Below are 18,110 nucleotides of genomic sequence, written 5' to 3'. Positions count from 1 at the left end.
CCGGGGAACAAGTTTATTTCACGACGTTAATATCTTACCACTTATCAGAATTTACAAAAGTTTTTTCTACATTTAAAAAGAATTTCTTATTACATGGTTACTCGATTGACAATAGATTAGGTTAGGTATATGCATACCCAAAATTCGATTCCAATGAAAAATAAAAATTTCAATCGTATTTCAAAAATAAAATAAAATACTCACAAAACTAAAAATAATATGTAAATCAAACTGCTTTATTGGGTATGAGAAAAGGGATTCATACTTTTCCTTCTTTTTTTTTTGTCAAAAGCTTGGCATGTGAAGGTTTTAATTTATTGGAGTTGCAGGTTATTTTGTCCTTACATCTCATTCAAACAAAGAAATTTTAATATAAGACCAATTATTTCAATTCGATCCAAAAACTTATAACTAACTTACCAAACGAGCTAACCAACTAATGTAAAAATAATCAAAAAATCTCAAAACCACCTAAATTTGTATATGAGATATTCTATTGGTATCCAACCCATCCGGATTAAAGGCATGCAATACAATGAATCTAAAACGAATAGCTCATATGACATTCACGTGTGGGGTATCTCGGATTGAGTAAGTACTATTGTTTACCCCCTAAAAGAATGGTCATGAATACCCTTTCATTTTAAGTAAATCTTACCAAATTAGTTGCTAATTATGACAACAAAATTGAAAATACAACAAAAAGAAACAGAACAATTCCACACCAACCACACAAAGTGTACCCTCCAATTCAAAGGCAACTAATCTTCCCTCCCCAGCTAATTAAACGCCAAAGAATTCTCCCCATCAAAAATCATTTAAAGCTCCAGCAACTCTCTTCGCATTTCTATAGCAATGGCTTCCATTTCTTGGCCTCCCAATGTCAGAGCAATCCATGTTGCCTTTGCTGCCATTTTTGTTGTTGTTGCCTCCTCTCATTTGAGCCATGTTAATGGTGCCTCTACGCCAACGGTGCTACCAGCCGTGATCGACTCCCCTTTGTTGACACAAAAAATCGCCACTAATCGCACGCTTAAGGTTGATATTAATGGCGATGGTGATTTTAAATCCGTCCAAGCCGCCATTGACGCCGTTCCTGAAGGAAATGGTAATTGGGTTATCATCCATGTAAGGAAAGGAGTTTACAGGTAATTGGGAAATATCTTGCTCTAGCTTTCATGGTTGCATGGAGGCTTGAACGATGAATTATGAATGTAGTCTTTTTACCACATACCCTTTTTTATTATTATTATTATTTTATTATTGAATGGCATCTAATGCAATAGAAATTGTTATCACCCGAATACCTGCTCACCAAACACTGTCTAATTATGCGATTTTTCTGGACTCTTGGTTGGCAGAGAAAAGGTTCTGATTCCTGTGAATAAGCCATATATATTTCTAAGAGGGAACGGAAGAGGAAGGACGGCCATTGTTTGGTCTCAAAGTTCATCTGATAACATTGAATCTGCAACTTTTCGTGTTGAAGCCCCTCACTTCATTGCCTTCGGTATTAGCTTCAAGGTAAATAACCATCCTTTTGTTCCTCTGCTATATATTATATTAATAGAATACATGAAATGAAATGATTAGGGTTATGGTTTCAGAAATTCTAATTAAACAACTGTAAGAAAATCTTGGTGGATTTTAGAGGAAACATAAGATATGGTTTGTTGTTGAATCATTGACACTCAACAAAACTATGGAACAATAGCTAGTTGGTTATATCTCTAGGCTTAGGATGGATGCATGTTACTAAGGTCAATGATTTTCCTGATCTCGTGGGCTTTTGACTCACTTCTTGGGAGGCATTAGGAGCTCAATTTTCACCTTCGACCAAATCTTACCTGTCGTCAATTTGGTGCAAACTGTTCTTACAGTCCAAAATTCACGCTCACTCAGCTGTCCTCTGAGTGCTTGATTCGTCGGTTACCATAAAAAAAATGACACTCAACTAAAGAATAAGATTAATGCGCATGGAATTACATTATCTACATGATCATCTTAACTTGTTCCCTCTTTGTTTCTATCTTCTCCCTGAATTAAGCCTAGCTTTTGATACTGATTTTATTATTTCTTCGTGTTGTTTCAACTGTTATAGAATGAGGCTCCAACTGGGGTTGCCTACACCTCGCAAAATCAGTCAGTGGCAGCATTCGTAGGCGCGGACATGAATGCATTCTACCATTGTGCATTCTACAGCACCCACAACACACTCTTTGATTACAAAGGGAGACATTACTATGACAACTGCTACATTCAGGGCTCAATTGACTTCATCTTCGGCCGCGGCCGGTCCATGTTTCATGTAAGTAAGATTCAGCCGACTTACAAACTGAGGATATTAATTTGATCAAAACTGAACGTATATAAGCATTGTTTTTGTGGATGCAGAATTGTGAGATCTTTGTTATTGCTGACAAGAGAGTGTCGATTCATGGGTCAATCACGGCTCAGAATAGGGAAGACCCAACTGATAATAGTGGGTTTGTTTTTGTGAAAGGGAAGGTTTATGGTATTGGCGATGTTTACCTGGGAAGAGCAAAAGGTGCCTACTCCAGGACCATTTTTGCCAAGACTTACCTGTCTAGAACAATTGTGCCCATGGGCTGGACCAACTGGAGTTATGATGGCCCCACAGAGTAAGACATTCTAATATTCCTTGCACTTAATTATATTATGATTCTGGCAACCACGGAACAATAGCTCAATTGGTTATATCTTCTACCACTAACGAATTACTGACGCTGTGAAATGAAAACAGTAACATGTACCAAGCAGAATACCATTGCCGTGGACCTGGAGCTGAGACCGACCAGCGTGCTCCCTGGTCGAAGCAACTCACTGAAGAAGAGGCTGAGAATTTCATGTCCATAGACTTCGTAGATGGCAAGAATTGGCTGCCAGCTTGGCTATGAATTGATTAAGCTCTTCATTTTCAAAGAAATGGATGCTGCCAAGCCAATTGATGTCTTCTTAAGTTACCAATTAAGCTTATTCTTTTTGATGAAAATTGTAATGAAATGCTTTACTTATTGTGAAGTTCAATTATGTAGTGTTTTGTTATACTACAATGAATGGTTTAGGAACTCATGTGTAAGTGGATATTTACATGAAAAATCTGTGGCTAACAATGGGCAAAAAAGAAGACCATGAAAACTCTGGTCTCTGGTTCACACAATGTGAGCTTTTAATCTGGGCTCGTATGAAAACTTACGTGGGCTAAGACTAAAAAGTCATTTCAAGGGGAAGTGTTATGGGCTTTTAATCTTCGCCCAAACCCCAAAGTACCTTACTTGGGCCCAGATTCGTCCTTTTGAGTCCGTTGTGTTTCTTAGAACTGGGCTTGTGTATTTGGATCCAAGTAAAAACAAATTGGGCTAAGCCCAGGTACCTTAATAGCGTATGCGCTTTTTTGCCCAACACGATTGTGGGCATTGGGCTTCCGCAATCACCTACAACTACAAGCTTAGATTAGAAGCAAGGGCTTCCTTCCCATTAAGTGATTAATCAATTACAGTAGGAGAAACTTTCAGTCTGAAGAGACTGTGCCCTAATTTCACTCAGAAGAGGAAGAATAGTAGGAGGAGAGAGCCATGGAGGGTGCAGATGAAGGAGGTGTGGAGAGAGTGGTGGATTCAAAGGACTTACAACAGCAACAGAGCAAAGCCTTCGACAAGCTCACCGACCGTGTCGAAGATCGCCAGCACGATTCAACTCGTGTTCAAGAGGTAGATATGTCCATCATTGTGAAGGGATTTTTTTCCAAGGCAAGACGTTTTATTGCTGTAAGTTACAATACAACAATAAAATCAAAAAAACAAACTCCCTCCGATACAAAAACTTCTGAGTCTATACTTGTTCCCGTCAAGAGTCCATACTTCTTCCTGCTAATTTTGGTGTTACCCCAAAACAAAATAAGCTTGATGTGATAAGAATGGCCATTTAAATTTTAAATTAGACAATGCAGAAAAGAAACAACAAATCAATCTCACTCTACATGTAACCATTTGAAAAATCATATACTGTACAGCTTTTCTACGTGGACCTAGCAACATTCTGTGGTATAAATATAATATCACAAAAGGGCAGAAACCACCACCCCCCCCCCCCCCACCAACTGCAACTCTGAATCACACAGCACCACTGGCCGATTTTTTTTTCAAGATTCTAGTGTTGTAATAATAAACAAGCATCACACGAATTGACCAATCTGCACAATATTAGGGAACTCGAATGTGCACCCTCCTCTCGCAATTTCTTCACTTTCTTAGTCTGCTGCCCCAGAAAACTAGAGGTCGGCAATCAGTTTTAGTGGCTTGATGAACAACACAAGCCAAGCAAATGTTTAGGTTCTATCGCTCCTTTTGGGTGCTATCCCCAGCTATGGACCTGGCCGCCTGGATTTGAATGGCGTATTGCCTCTGCAGATCTTTAAGCTTTTCCAGAATTTCCTGGAAGGTTGGCCGACAGTGTGCATCACTGGTTCACATCCACACATTGGTCACAATCACAGTCACAGTCAAAGTGTGCAACTATGCAAACGGAGGAGGGATAAAACAAAAGCTCAAGTCTTTGAATATAATAAACATCGCTATCAATAACTTTGCCCACCTAAACTACTCTCGCATTTTAAAGTACCTTGACCACTAAAATAGACACCCAAAAGATAAGAGGGACGCAAATATTATTCAAAACCAATAAATAGTCCATGGACCATTGGATCATGACCAACCTCAGCTACCTACTGGCCACAGCTGTGATCCATTCTATAAAAAAAACCAAATTCATGATGGAAAACCCTCCAGGTCAAATTCAGTTTCATAAGTTCATAATAATAATCACACGGAATTTTGTTTGAGCATATCTTGACCAACCACTCAGAGTCTGGTTTCCTCTTAAAAAAGAAAGAGCAATTGAAGGGGGGGACAAATAGATTTTTTTTTTAAAGAAAGCACCAAATATAAAGGAAAAAGTTCAAGCACCTGTGCCAGCAACTCTCGATTATAGAAGCCCATAGCGGATCCACATCTTTTGGGATCTCTAACCTTTGGTTCATGAACCCCACAGCTCCAATCACCTGAAAGTATAATAAACAAACTGTTGTTCATATGTGCACAGAACAGCATGCATTAGATTCACAGGTGTCGTTAAATTCATTTCGAATGTTCTTATAATTCTTGCCAGCAATAAGCAGTTTATATATTTGGGTGTGGGAATTTGGGCGGCTAATAACAATAAATAGGTTGAAAGCTACTAAAGAAAGTACTCTTGGTTTTGGACATGTAAGAAAATTATAGTAGAGACGTGTATTAGATCTCAAATTAATATCACAAAAATCTATTAAGCATGTTAATGAGAATGTTATGAGAAAATTTTTCAATCAAAATTTATACCTGCATAGGGTTGAGACTATCCCAGGGAATCTTCTCAGTGGCAAGCTCCCACAATATCACTCCATAGCTGTAAACATCAGACCTGATTGTTCCATGACAGCAAAAATGAATGTCAGCTCAAGCATAGAGTATTGAGGAGAGTCATTGACAGAAAGTATCAAGTTCAAAGAGCTGCACGTGCTTTTCATCTGAGGGTTCGTTACGAAGAACTTCTGGTGCCATCCATTGAGGCTATAAAAGATGAATCATAATGGGGTTCAACAGATTAGACTGACAATACTGAAATAACCAGCCAAAAGTAAATGAAAAAAAAAAACAGTTATATTACCGTTCCTCTTCCTGTCTTAGTTGTGAGATACGTTTCATGCTTAAGACGAGACAGGCCAAAATCACCAACCTGTGCAGCTGAGAACTGGATTAAGTTTCACTTCAATTAAAGCCAAAAGCCAAAAGGGAATCCAAAAGAAAGCCTTCAAAAGAGTCCAAAAATAAAACTTGAAGGAAAGACATTGGCACAATTACTGGCAGACCTTCACTGTCCAGTTCCTATCAACAAGAAGATTCGATGACTTTAAATCACGATGAATGATGGGTGGATTGCAATGATGAAGATAGTTCATACCCCGTGCCTGAAGGGAAGATTAATTAGTAAAATAACATGAATTACACCACAAGAGAGATAGTACCCAACTTAACATCATAAAAACAAAAGGGATATGTGATACTAACTAATTGAGTACTTACTACATCCAAGGCCATATGAACGCGTCGTCGCCAATCTAGTTTGGAAGTGCTTCTCTGTAGCAAGCGAAACAAACTTCCACTACATTTTCAAAGGAATAGAGGAGATGCCAGTCAGCCAAGAAGTACAATGAAATTAAGAAATTTTAATCCAACAAAATCAAGTCATTTAAATACCACCCCCCTTAGGTTATTCTTCTTTCTAGGTGGCACAGTAAAAAGATAGGTTGGATAGTTTGTAGCAGTGTATTTTCAAAACAAAAAATAAAGACACACCGGGGGAGGAACTCCGTAACAATACAGAGACGCTGAGGCGAAGTCACAGCTGCCATAAACAACAGAACATTTGGATGTCGAAGTCTCTTCATAAGGGAAACCTACAGAAAAAACCAATGGCAACATCATATTTTGATTTTTATTCACTGATAGATAACAGGAATACATACAGAAAGCACAAGAAAATGCCTTGAAAAAAGAGGGAGTTAGGGGAGAGATCCATTCATGTCCGAAAGCAGATTGACTTAAAATAAGCAATGAGTTAATAACTTTTTCAGGAAGCAATGAATTAACGATATAAACATAAACATGCATTCAATTCTGTTTTTGTCAGAATATGACTAAAAAAAGAATTTGAGAATAAGAAAACCCACCTCTTGTCTAAAGGAATGTATAACATCATCTGAATATTCTTGCTTTGAGAATACCTTGATAGCAACATCCTGCAATTACATGGACAGGATTCAACTAGACAGAACAAAATAAATGACGACAGTATTGTGCAACTTCTTTCCATTTTTCATATAAAAAGAGAAAAGAAAAATCCCACTAGACAGTGCGGCATTATAATTTACTAAAATGGAGTCAAACAATGAAGGTACAAACATAAGTTCTGATTAATTTGTGAGACATATATCCAAGTATTAGATGATGATATGGAATCATGAAAGAGAAGCATGCGTTGCAAGATGGTATGAGAAGTCGATTCAAGATATTACTAGCTATCATTTCCAATCTCATCCTACTAATGTTTTACATGACTTGATGGAAACCAACATATGTGACATTTGTAAATGATTAATATAGATCCGTCATATTGCTTTTGTTCATAATCTTGGAAGCAAGGCTATGAAAAGGAAGAGCAAAAGAACATACTGATCCATACCACAGGCCATGATATACAGTTCCACAAGAACCTGCAGCAGCAGAAGAGAGAAGCAGAAAACCAAGTATCAGAATCATAACCAAGAAGAACATAGTAGTAATGATATCAATGTAAATAGCCATAATCTTCAGAGAGTGATTAAATTCTAGAATCTTTGAGAGAATTTAAGTGATTCTGGTTAACAATGCTATAGTAATTATTTATGAAAAACACACCACAGCTAACCACATAGGTTTGTAAGGTGATTACCTTGCCCAATTTGTTCTCCAATAGTCAAGTCTTCCCACAAGATTTCGCAATCCAAGCAGTCAGTGTCCGTGTCCACCTTGTTAACAGCACTGCTGCTGGTACTGCCACAGCTGCTGACACTGCTTGTGCTGTTAACATTGGCCGAGGACGTCCAGGAGCCTGAGGCCTCATTATTGGTGGGTCGATTGTTTTCATTCAACTGGGTTTCCAATTTGACACCAAAAGAAGGACTCGTGTCATTCATTGACTCATTCTCTTGATCATTGTGCAACCAGGGCCATGCAAAACGTGTAATCCTTGCATCTTGCCCATCACGTTCATTACCTTTCCAGGGCCATGAAACCTTCTTACCAATCCATTCTTCTGCCTTGGAGGTAATAATCTTGTGAATTGCAGGCTTTCCATCACCTTCGTCACCAGAAACCCCGGAGGGTTTAACTGGTGTTTTCTCATCTACATGTGAAAATACACCAAAAGGAGATGGATGTACATCTCCTCTTGGGGTACTAGCTCCACTTGAATTAGCATCCTCCCTGTGGTCTGAGAGAGCAGTATCAGAGAATCCATGATCAGACTGATGGCTACCTCCACTCCCTCCTTCAAGATCCATGACATTGTTTCCTGTCCGAATCTTTGACTTGACTTTGTTGCTCACCTTGGATGCCTGTTTTGATATTCCAACAGTTAAGATACAACACATTTCAATATATCATAGGAACAACAAAACTAAACTAAGACACTAACCAAATTTGTTATTTTTGATGCAATCGAAACTTGTAAAGGCTGCTGAGGATCAAGACCAAGTGTACTCGTTACTAGATTTCTAGGCTGGCTAAAGCTTGAATCTGTTTCCAAGTTCCTTCCACCCGAAAATCCAACCTTCATTTCTTGAAAGGGCCGTGAATCACTAGATACACATATTATTCCAACTAAAGTAGCATCATCATCATAGAAAGGAGTATTGGTCGCAACTGCCATGAATCTCTCCCCGCGTTTGTTCTTGACAGGGAACTGCCCTGTCCAGCTCTCACCCATAGAAACGCGATGGACTATATTATTTGCCACGGAAAAATCCTGGGGATCAATCAGAAGGTAAATGGCATCTTGGCCTAAAGCCTCCGCCGCAGAATAACCGTAAAGGTGCTCAGCTGTTCGGTTCCTGCAAAAATTGGACAAATCCTAAGAATACCAATTTGGACTAAGCCCTCTTAACCATAATTAGAATCTCATTATTTTCATGTTGAGAGATTATCATTCTAACGAAATTAAGAACACAAGGCAGGGGCCAAAAAACAATTAATCACAATTGGATAAAGAACGAGATACAAAATTATCAGAAAACAAGACGAGCAATACTCACCAATAGATGATGCGTCCAGTAAGGTCAAATATGTGCACAGACTGTCCCATGGACTGCAATATATTCAAGTACTGTCTATCAGTGAAATTCACAGCAGAAGGTCCACTATTACCTCCACCGCCCCTATTAGCTCCTCCGTCACTAGCATTATTCACATCATTCACTGTATCGTGACTTCCCCTGCTTTCTCTTTGAAGTGGAGAAGAATGCCTGAACGACGCCGAATTCTTCTTCCAGCCGGCGATAGAATCTACTTCTATACCACCGCCTCTCCTCCTCGGCCCCGACCGTTGCGGCGACATGGAATGCGACCTCTGCCGTTGCTGTTGCTGTTGCTTATGCTGCTCCCAACGGTTAGCATCGGAGACTTTAAATTTAGACATCTCATCTTGAAGGTGCGCGTGTGCCGCCTCCAAGTCTTCGATCTTCCTTAGAAGCTCCTCCGCTGGTGGCGTCTCCATTATAGGTCAAATAGAAGCATATCTCTCTCTATCTATAAAAACAGTGACTCTTGAACACAAATCAATCCAAAGAAGTCGAACAAAGAACGAACAATCCAAGCTCAGATCAATCTTATCTTCCTCTGCTTTTTTATCACTTGCAAAGCTCCTTTTGAGAGGTCTCTGTTCATTTTTCTACTCCTCTCTCTCTCTCTCTATCTCTAGTTTTTTTTTTTTCTCTCGTTTTGGTCGGTTGGGTTTTCATCAGTATCAGCTGTATCTGAACAGGTCAGACCGGGTTTTTTTAATTTATTTTCAGTTCGGGAATATCTCTCCACGTCACGCGCGAATGTCGCATGTCGATGTTTTGTTAGCCTATAGTGGCCGCGGGACTTTATTTTTTCCATACTAACGGTACCATAAAGCCGGCGCGTGATCATAACACGATTGTTGATGTTTGTTTTATGCTGTCTTCGTTCGACATGGCCCTTTTTCGCTTTTATTGGACGGCCCATTAACTCCATGTCCAATCCAAAATTCATGAACACTCTTACGGATATGAAATTACACTTCTGTCCTCCTCTATGTTTTCCGTCTGAAATGTTGTGGAGTTCCACAAGGAAAAAGACCATTTTGTGAATTGCCTAAACATGCGTAGGCAGCTGCTTGTCTTAAACGACCATAGTTATGGATTCACTGTGGAACGTCATGTGTGAGACTAATGAACACTCTTTTACCTATTTATTTAAATTTAAAATATATATTTCAATAGAACTTTTTCAAACTCCAAGATATATTTATGTTATTTATCAAATGTCTTGAAGGCACTGAATAATAATTTCCTTTTTTATATTACTTAAATGTGAACGCGTATAAATAAGCTATCGTGAACACATTTGGTGTAAAAGACTGAGATTCAACTTATTTTATTGTCAGATGATAAAATTATGTGCGTGTGGGTTTGATGGTCATAATCTAGACCCATATTAGTTGTCTAAATGGTTGTTTTAGAATAAAAAAAAATGTGAATCCATTAGGAAGGTTATAAACTAGTTGTTGGACTTTTAAAATGTAGCATGATCGATTGTTAGTCCTAATTCTTGTTTTTAGGAAGAAAAAAGAGAGTAAAGGTATCCTTTATGGAAGCACATCTAACATGCCGTTACCAAAAACTCAAAAGTTGATTTATTGAGTTTTGACTTTATAAAGCAAATTCTATCTTAAAATATAACCAATAGTAGGGTATTTCATATATATTATTTCATTTTCCCAAGCAAAAAGGAAAGAAAGTCGAGACTAACGTATGGTCCTCCTTGCATTCTTGCCCTAGAAGGCTTGAAATCCTTCTTTTTTTTATTGATCTTATCTAATTATTATGGCTTTTAAATAAAGTTAAGTGGTTTAGCTTTTCGAAGCAAGAGACCAAGTTGGCCACCATGACTATTTAAGGCCATGCAGGAAGAAAGTTTTCAGACAGATGGAGACAAATGGAGGAGTTGAAAACGTCTTGTTATCCTTTCTCTCTAATGGAGGAAATACAGATAAAAGCAAAGCCACCATGAAAATGGAAAGACCAAAGCTGGAAAATGCTTTACTTGGCAACTTGCACCCTTATCTCTAGGACTAGGGAAGCCTTAATATGAAGTTCTCGTTTTTAAACTACAAGACAAACCAGTCAATTCTTCACTGGCGCCTCTTCACATACAGCTAGGGTCAAATTGACTATTTTGGAACTTGATGGGTGGACAGTACAGATACGTGACTCATTATGTACGCACCAGTGAAGTGAATAGCCTTGTAGAAGTAGAGCCCAAGGCCCATTGGACATCATTCTTTGGGCCTTTAGAGGGTACGAGAATGAGAGTCTATCCTTTGAGGAGTAGATTTTGACATTTTGTAAGGAACAGCCTCGCAGCAGCAGCCAGCAGGTAGATATGCTATAAACTCCGAGGTGGTTGGCTGGGTGACAAGTTGACGAGATTTGACTCTTGTAAAAGACAAGAGGTCCTGCATTTAATTCTCAAGTCCAACAAATTTGGTTGGAGCCACCCTCATGGGTCGAATGTCCTTTAATTGTTTGGTGTGTATTGGATAGTGGATTCATGTGTCTAAGATTTTTTATGTAGGACGGAGTCCAATGTGACCGTGTCTTGAATGAGTTTCTCGTTAAAAAAAAGGTAGATATGCTGAACGTAAAATATATCTATATACATATACGCACGCACAAAGATTCTTGGAGGAAAAGATGCAATTATGCAAGTCAATAAAACTGGGAACACAAAAACTGTGATCTCCAATGACAACTTGTCGGGCCACAGCTACATCAGTACTGCCAACATGACTGGAAGGGAAGTCTCCGAAGGGTTCATCACAGCTTATCAGTTACTGGGATGAACACTAGTCTTCGATAACTATGCAGGATAATTAACAGTGAAGAGTTATAAATTACATTCTGAATCAACTAAAGAACGGCGATGCACTCTCTGTCCATCACCCTCGTCATCAGGCTGATGCTTTGCGCCGCCCATTTAATATCGTTTTTGCTGTATGCAATCGGAAAACAGAACAGGACAGAGACAATGCTACCTTAATCTCTGGCTCATAAATTGCGAGAAATTCTATTATTTCTCATGGAAAAGACAGAAGCTTAAAGCTCTTGGAATACAAATCTCTGTGAATAAATGACTGGAAGTCCCTTTTTTAAGAACTCTGGATATAAGTACAAATGGTGGGTGATCAGCCAGTGTGCCATTAACAGTATAAACAATGATCTAACAACTGAACAACAGAGCATAGACCTAGAAATTTAGAAGATAAAAGGGAGAGTCGACAACAGAAATCAGCACTGGACCTGCTATCAAAGATTTTCTCACTTGGTGTAGAGAACGTCTTCCCATGGGTGACGGTATAGTGGCTGTTTCAACCTCTTTTGATCAAAGGTATGGCTGAGATGAACAAGAAACAAAGAGTTGGAAGCAAGTACGTGTGTATAATATAATGTTAATGAAAATAGGGTTCGCTTTATTTCACTTTATCATTAGACTATGATAACTAAGCAGAATACTAGAAAGAACAGAGCCATAAAACAGGACATGTCAAAACAGGTAAAATCTTTGAGAGAGATATAGTACGATCTGATGGAGTTCAAATAAACAGGCAGACAGTAGGGGTCAGGGGAATGAATCAATAACGTGGACTTATTTGTTGCCTATTAAGAAATATAAAGCAACAGGACGTGAAAGTAAAAGTTGATTGTAATCCAACTCACCCAATCAAACCAATGGAGCGTGCCAAGACAAAAAGCCCATTCAGGTAGCCTATCTCTACAATCTCATCAATCTCTTGCTTGGTAAACATTCCACTGCCGGCAAGAAGATCTAAGAACAGGGACCCGATTGCACCATCAACATTCAGGACCAGGTTATTCGCCTTTGAGAGAGTATAGGTTTCAACCTGAACCGCATATTCCATGTACTTCACAGAAGGAAAATGTGTCCGTGCAAACTGCTGCAGCAATTCTACTCTCTTATCTCTATTGTCGCCTCTCTTGATCCTTTTCTCGGGACACTTTAAGTTATCAATACTTCCATTTGCAAAAGTAGCAAGTAAAAGCATAATGTTGCAAAAATGGGGAAAACATACGATAGACAAGAAATTACTCGTACCTATGTCCAATTCCTGGCACACGAATGCCTTTCTTCTTCATGCTTTCAACAAATTCATATGGTGTAAGGCCCTGACAATACACAAAAAAGAAATAAACTTAGAATCAAACCAGCTAATCTCTCTCTCAAATACGCTGAATGTGTCCATTAAAGCCTTACCCTGTCATAAGCATCCTTGAAGTATCTAGCTGCGTCATCAATGGCACCTCCAAATCGGGGACCAATTGTAAGCAAACCTGTTCCAGAGCTCATAATTCAGCATCCATATGGCATAATAAAGACCTACTTTACTCAACACCTTACAAATAACCTAAGAGAAGTACATAATGCATGCCACTCTATTTACCTGAAACAAGACTAGAAACCAAGTCCTTTCCTGCCCTCGCTGTTACAATAGTGTTGTGGGCACCAGAGACACAAGGACCGTGGTCGGCACATAACATGATGCATATCTGACCAAAATCATATGAATATAGCAAATGGAAAAGAAAAGAGCAAGGAGGAGGAGATAAGCCGCAAACAAATAAAGCTAAAACATATCGAGCAATCTACCTCAATAAAATGGGTACAATAGCGAGGAAGGCTGCGCTTGAACCATAGCAGAGAAATAACATCACCCACACCAAAGCCCTTTTCAACAATGGAAGACATAGGCACACCAGCATAACAAGGTTCCTCACCTGCAAATTTGGTTGCAATAAATCAGACACCAGACACCATTTGCAGTAACTCAGACACCACAAACTAAGAGAACAAAAAATTAGTTCAAATCTTACCTCTGTCATCAGAGATGGTGGAGATGATATGAGTAGGAGCCCGAACTTTCCCACTTTTTATTGCAATATTAAGATCCTCAGGGATTTGCGGAGGTGTAACTTCGTTTACAGGTGTAATTTTCCCTTCTTCAATCTAAGAGAAATACAACAAAAACATTAGTGAAGCGGATTGAAGCACTTACAAAAAATGTATGAATAATTCTTCTCTTTTCTCTTTCATTTCTTTTCTTTTTAAATATTGGGTGCTTGCGATATATAGGGCAAGAAGGTTGGGTATGCAGATACTAACAATTTTGTCAAATGTTTCCTCGATTGCCAATTCAAAAGCTTCATATGAGGTGGGAACAACAGCTCCAGCATCCCTTAGTGCCTGATTCTTTGCTTGCGCAGAGTCCATCTCACCACCACTTTTAGCCCCCTGTTTCAGATAATATATAGCAAGATTAGAGCTGTGATCTCTTGTAATATTGAATATTGTTGACTTATAATTATGTTAGACCAAGATAATAATCTTTTCAGAGACAAGAACTTACAGCATGACCAAACTGTACTTCTGATTTGAAGAGACGTGCACAGGTGCCGCTGACCCAAGCAACCACCGGTTTGGTCACTTTTCCTTGTTTCAATGCCTCAACCAGGGAATACTCATCTCTTCCACCAAGTTCCCCAAGTACAACCATCATCTTAACCTGAATTAGACCAGAAGATAATGTCATAAAAAAAAAAAAAGGAAACAAATGAAGAAAATAAAACAATTAAATTTTTTTTTCAACCAAGTAGAAATTATCTAAAGTTTCTGTATACTGAATGAGAAAGTTCAAAGACACATAACTACACTATTTCTCCAAAAAAAAAGAAGAAGAACTAGGCTATTTCTTTATGGTAATCCGACATACTAATTTTTCTATAATCCCCGCTTTATACTATATAACTATTTATTGAATACCATACAACAAATCAAATGATTCTTTTGTCTAAAACAGAGAGAAATCAGATATAAAGTACTAGTGCAAGGCAATTGCATTCAGAGGAGAAGTGTAAGCAATAATACACCTGTGGAATGTTGTTAAACCGCAGAACATGATCAGATAGAGTGGAGCCCGGGAACACATCTCCTCCAATTGCAATGCCTGCAGAAATTCCAAAGTTACTCCAAAACTTTGTACCAACTAAAATCAGATGGATAAAAGGGCTATGATACAAATTGGAAAAAAAAGAAAAGATTCTGGTGATACCTTCATAAATTCCATCTGTCACACGGGCAATACTGTTGTATAATTCATTCGACATGCCACCCTGAAATTTTAAAATGACCAATAGCTTTCAGAAGAATTGCATTTGGTGCCCATCATAGATGACCCTTCTATAATGGCGAACAAAGGAAAGATTTTCATCTCATTCCATCAAATTGCAGAACAAAAAATATGATTTGTGTCCAATACTTGTCAAAATCATTTAGATATGAGGTACAGGACACATTAAAACAACAAAAGGAAAAAAGTGCTTTGACAAGGACACTCTAAAGCAAAATTTCGAAAGTCTGTTGGTTATCAAAAGAAACAGATATCTCTTCAGTTCATTTCACATCAAATTAGCACGGAAGTTTCACCAACAAAAATAGAGAAGAAGAAAAGAAAAAAGTGTCACCATATAAGCTTCCATTACTTCACCATTTTAGTGACCTCACTGATAACTTTGGCTTCAATCAATGGTTCTTCTAAATAAATCAAGTCAGATTAAACTAAATAAAGTAAAATGGATTATGAGCCAAAATCGAATATTGATTGTCTGCATCTCTTAGTAAATAAATCTGGTTTCCTCTTCTCTGAGGAGAATATTGATGAAAACAAATAAATTTCAATCACAAATAGGATTCTTTAAAGTACTAAATAAATAACGTCGGCAAAGGAAAACATACGTATAAAGAAGGAGGGACTTGCACATACAGATTTGGAGACAAAGCCAACAGATCCAGGCCTGTAAAGCTTGCAGTGAATTATGTTATCAATTGTGCCAGCAGTGTCACCTATCTTAAAAGCTCCAGCTTGTATGCCCCCAACAGTAGCAGGGCCAATAACAACCTTAAACACCATCCGCCATAAAGTTAATACATATGTAGAAATGTCAAAGTTAATAAATCTGGAAGATTGTTTGCTTGAAAGCATCAGCAGTAATGGCTGAATGCTCCAAATTTAATTTCTTTAGAATGGCTTAGCAACGGTTTGCTCACCTTATTGTTTGCCTTTGCATATGCAATCAACTGCTTGGTGTCTGACTCAGGAACACCTTCAGCTATTATCGCAGCAACTCGAATGGTTGGCTGTTTCAAGGCCGACATTGATGAGGCAGCAGCACTGAAAAAAATGAACATATCATGGTTATGCAGCAAAATTAAAGAGCTCTATACTCAAGATTGGAAGGAATAGAGAGGACAACTTGCCTTCTAAATGATGCAAAGTTTATGAACACATCAGCAGTTGGATGAGCAGCACAAGCCGCCTCAATGCTGCCAAAAGCGTGCAAATGATAGTAAAAAAATTTAAAGTAAAAAAAGAGCAAATTATCTTACAAACCCAACAACAAAGGTTTTGGCTTGTAATAGCAATCAACAAAACATAAAGTGCTTAAATATTTGATATCATTTTAGTTGAATGTGCAGCAAGCATCCTCCAACTTCTTGAATTGAAAGTTAGCAACAAGCTGCCACTATGCTGGTTTACAGCTTATGAGCACAGTCAATGAAGGCCTAAATCATATGCGACAATTTATGACCTAAACACCACTGTTGGCATCAATATGTTTCCCCATAACAGCATGTCATCATTACAGTCCAGTTCACAAAATCAAAGTGAATTACATTTGTTAGCAAGATCACCAGGTAATCTTCTCAAAATTCCATCAACAACATGGAAACAGTTATTAAAAGAGAGAACAGGGGCAAGAAAACACAGCATACGTTGAGTGAACAGGGATGGCGATTTCTTCTTGACCGAAAAAGAGTTTCTGAAATCCCTCAGATCCAGGATTGATGATTCCGGCAACAGATGGTGTCTCCCTTCCTATTATAATTAAATAAAATCAGGTGTCACAATTTGAAACCCTATTCGGCATGTCGGCAATATAATTCAAGCACCTATTGCAAGATCTGGTCACTTCAAATTCTAACAAAAGCAAATGAAAGTGACAATAAACGCACCACAGAGGAAGTCAAAGTCAAGCATCCGTTGAATGGGAAGCTGCTTATAGTTGTAGAATAAAGCCTGTGTGGTTTTAGAGAATAGTTGCCCAGTTGCCATGGCAGTGTAACCTCAAGAGACCTGTTAACCAATAGAATATTGCTTAGAACTATTTCGGCAAGTAAACAATGAGATCATTATCATACAGTCGTTCCACACAGCATGTCTTCAACCAATTAATCACTTTTACAAGGCTTGATTAGCAGTAACTGAAAGCATCAATCAGTCTTCAAATATAATTAACAACACAGAAATTCCCACAGAATTATTGAAAATCCTACAACTCTGACAGCTTTATGTCATTAACGAAATTAGCACAGTTCGATTCAATTCAAGATCAACAAATTAGCTATAACCGAGCAGATATTGTCAACGAAGATTAGACTTCGCAACAAACAATGAACAATATTAGAAGAAAAAAATCCTTGTAACTAACGCTTCCAACAACCACCACCAACCCACGCCTAAGTTGAAGCTAAAGCATACCAGATCCTACCGTTGAGAGATCATAGCTAAAACCAAGCAATGTAGTTAGTTAGGGATAACCAATGACCACGTCGAGTAATCACAAACGGTAACAACACCAATTACCAAACAACGAAATTCACGCCATAAGCTTCCGAAAAGAAATTCACCAAACAACGAAACAGAGCATAACACGGCTCGAATGTATCGAACGCCCAACAGCAAGAGCCAATGATTCGAATCGAACTTCAGGTCCGATATCGGAATTCAGAGAGAGAGAGAGAAATACTTGAAAATTACAGAACGGTCAAGGAGAGAAAGACATGAAACCTGACCTCTTCTGTATCGGTCACGTAGAGAGAGATGGAAATGACGCTGCAAATGTGGGGAACGTGACTGCAGCGACCGTTAGAGGAGCGGAGAAGGAGGCCAGGAGAGGAGAGTGAGGTGTGTCACGTCGCGCATGGTAAGTTTCCTCACCAGTCACCAGACTCTTGTTTTAATTTTTTTAATTAGGTTTTAATCACTAATTCAGTAATTAATTCTGACAAGTAATGTTAACTGTTATTGTTTTTGAGAGAGAGAGGAATTTAATTTCTTTAGAATGGGGCTTAGCATCG

The 18,110-nt window shown here is 38.5% G+C and overlaps 3 protein-coding genes across 10 annotated transcripts; 1 reads left to right on the top strand and 2 right to left on the bottom strand.

Moving 5' to 3' along the window:
- Nucleotides 1-843: 843 nt before the first annotated feature.
- LOC120013908 (probable pectinesterase 67) lies at nt 844-3,100 on the top strand. Its single transcript, XM_038865886.1, has 5 exons — nt 844-1,148; nt 1,362-1,524; nt 2,102-2,308; nt 2,395-2,642; nt 2,765-3,100. The coding sequence occupies exons 1-5, from the start codon at nt 856-858 to the stop codon at nt 2,916-2,918; spliced, it is 1,065 nt and encodes a 354-aa protein (XP_038721814.1). The 5' UTR covers nt 844-855; the 3' UTR covers nt 2,919-3,100.
- Nucleotides 3,101-3,938: 838 nt separating this feature from the next.
- On the bottom strand, nt 3,939-9,580 carry LOC120011982. Of its 6 annotated transcripts, none has more exons than XM_038863190.1 (13): nt 8,909-9,579; nt 8,293-8,707; nt 7,549-8,212; nt 7,290-7,330; nt 6,788-6,856; nt 6,414-6,514; nt 6,126-6,219; nt 5,927-6,025; nt 5,725-5,808; nt 5,578-5,627; nt 5,397-5,478; nt 4,986-5,080; nt 3,939-4,482 (listed from the first exon to the last, which is right to left on the bottom strand). In XM_038863190.1, the coding sequence occupies exons 1-13, from the start codon at nt 9,367-9,369 to the stop codon at nt 4,356-4,358; spliced, it is 2,382 nt and encodes a 793-aa protein (XP_038719118.1). In that variant the 5' UTR covers nt 9,370-9,579; the 3' UTR covers nt 3,939-4,355. The 6 variants fall into 6 exon arrangements, 4 of the variants coding, with proteins under 4 accessions (XP_038719118.1, XP_038719120.1, XP_038719119.1 ...); XM_038863192.1 differs by having other exon boundaries at nt 5,725-5,793; XM_038863191.1 differs by having other exon boundaries at nt 6,141-6,219; nt 8,909-9,578.
- Nucleotides 9,581-11,931: 2,351 nt separating this feature from the next.
- LOC120011984 (ATP-citrate synthase beta chain protein 1-like) lies at nt 11,932-18,091 on the bottom strand. Of its 3 annotated transcripts, none has more exons than XM_038863194.1 (17): nt 17,826-18,091; nt 16,986-17,106; nt 16,746-16,848; nt 16,230-16,295; nt 16,020-16,143; nt 15,736-15,870; nt 15,025-15,085; nt 14,843-14,919; nt 14,323-14,478; nt 14,079-14,207; nt 13,790-13,922; nt 13,566-13,693; nt 13,360-13,465; nt 13,173-13,249; nt 13,014-13,084; nt 12,617-12,901; nt 11,932-12,293 (listed from the first exon to the last, which is right to left on the bottom strand). In XM_038863194.1, the coding sequence occupies exons 2-17, from the start codon at nt 17,083-17,085 to the stop codon at nt 12,218-12,220; spliced, it is 1,827 nt and encodes a 608-aa protein (XP_038719122.1). In that variant the 5' UTR covers nt 17,086-17,106; nt 17,826-18,091; the 3' UTR covers nt 11,932-12,217. The 3 variants fall into 3 exon arrangements, with proteins under 3 accessions (XP_038719122.1, XP_038719123.1, XP_038719124.1); XM_038863195.1 differs by lacking the exon at nt 17,826-18,091 and adding an exon at nt 17,661-17,796; XM_038863196.1 differs by lacking the exon at nt 17,826-18,091 and adding an exon at nt 17,617-17,640.
- Nucleotides 18,092-18,110: the final 19 nt, after the last annotated feature.

Source organism: Tripterygium wilfordii, chromosome 13 (assembly GCF_013401445.1).
Source record: "Tripterygium wilfordii isolate XIE 37 chromosome 13, ASM1340144v1, whole genome shotgun sequence".
NCBI lineage: Eukaryota > Viridiplantae > Streptophyta > Magnoliopsida > Celastrales > Celastraceae > Tripterygium > Tripterygium wilfordii.
The sequence above is the reverse complement of the archived record's forward strand: the minus strand, read 5'-3'. Positions and strand labels throughout refer to the sequence as shown.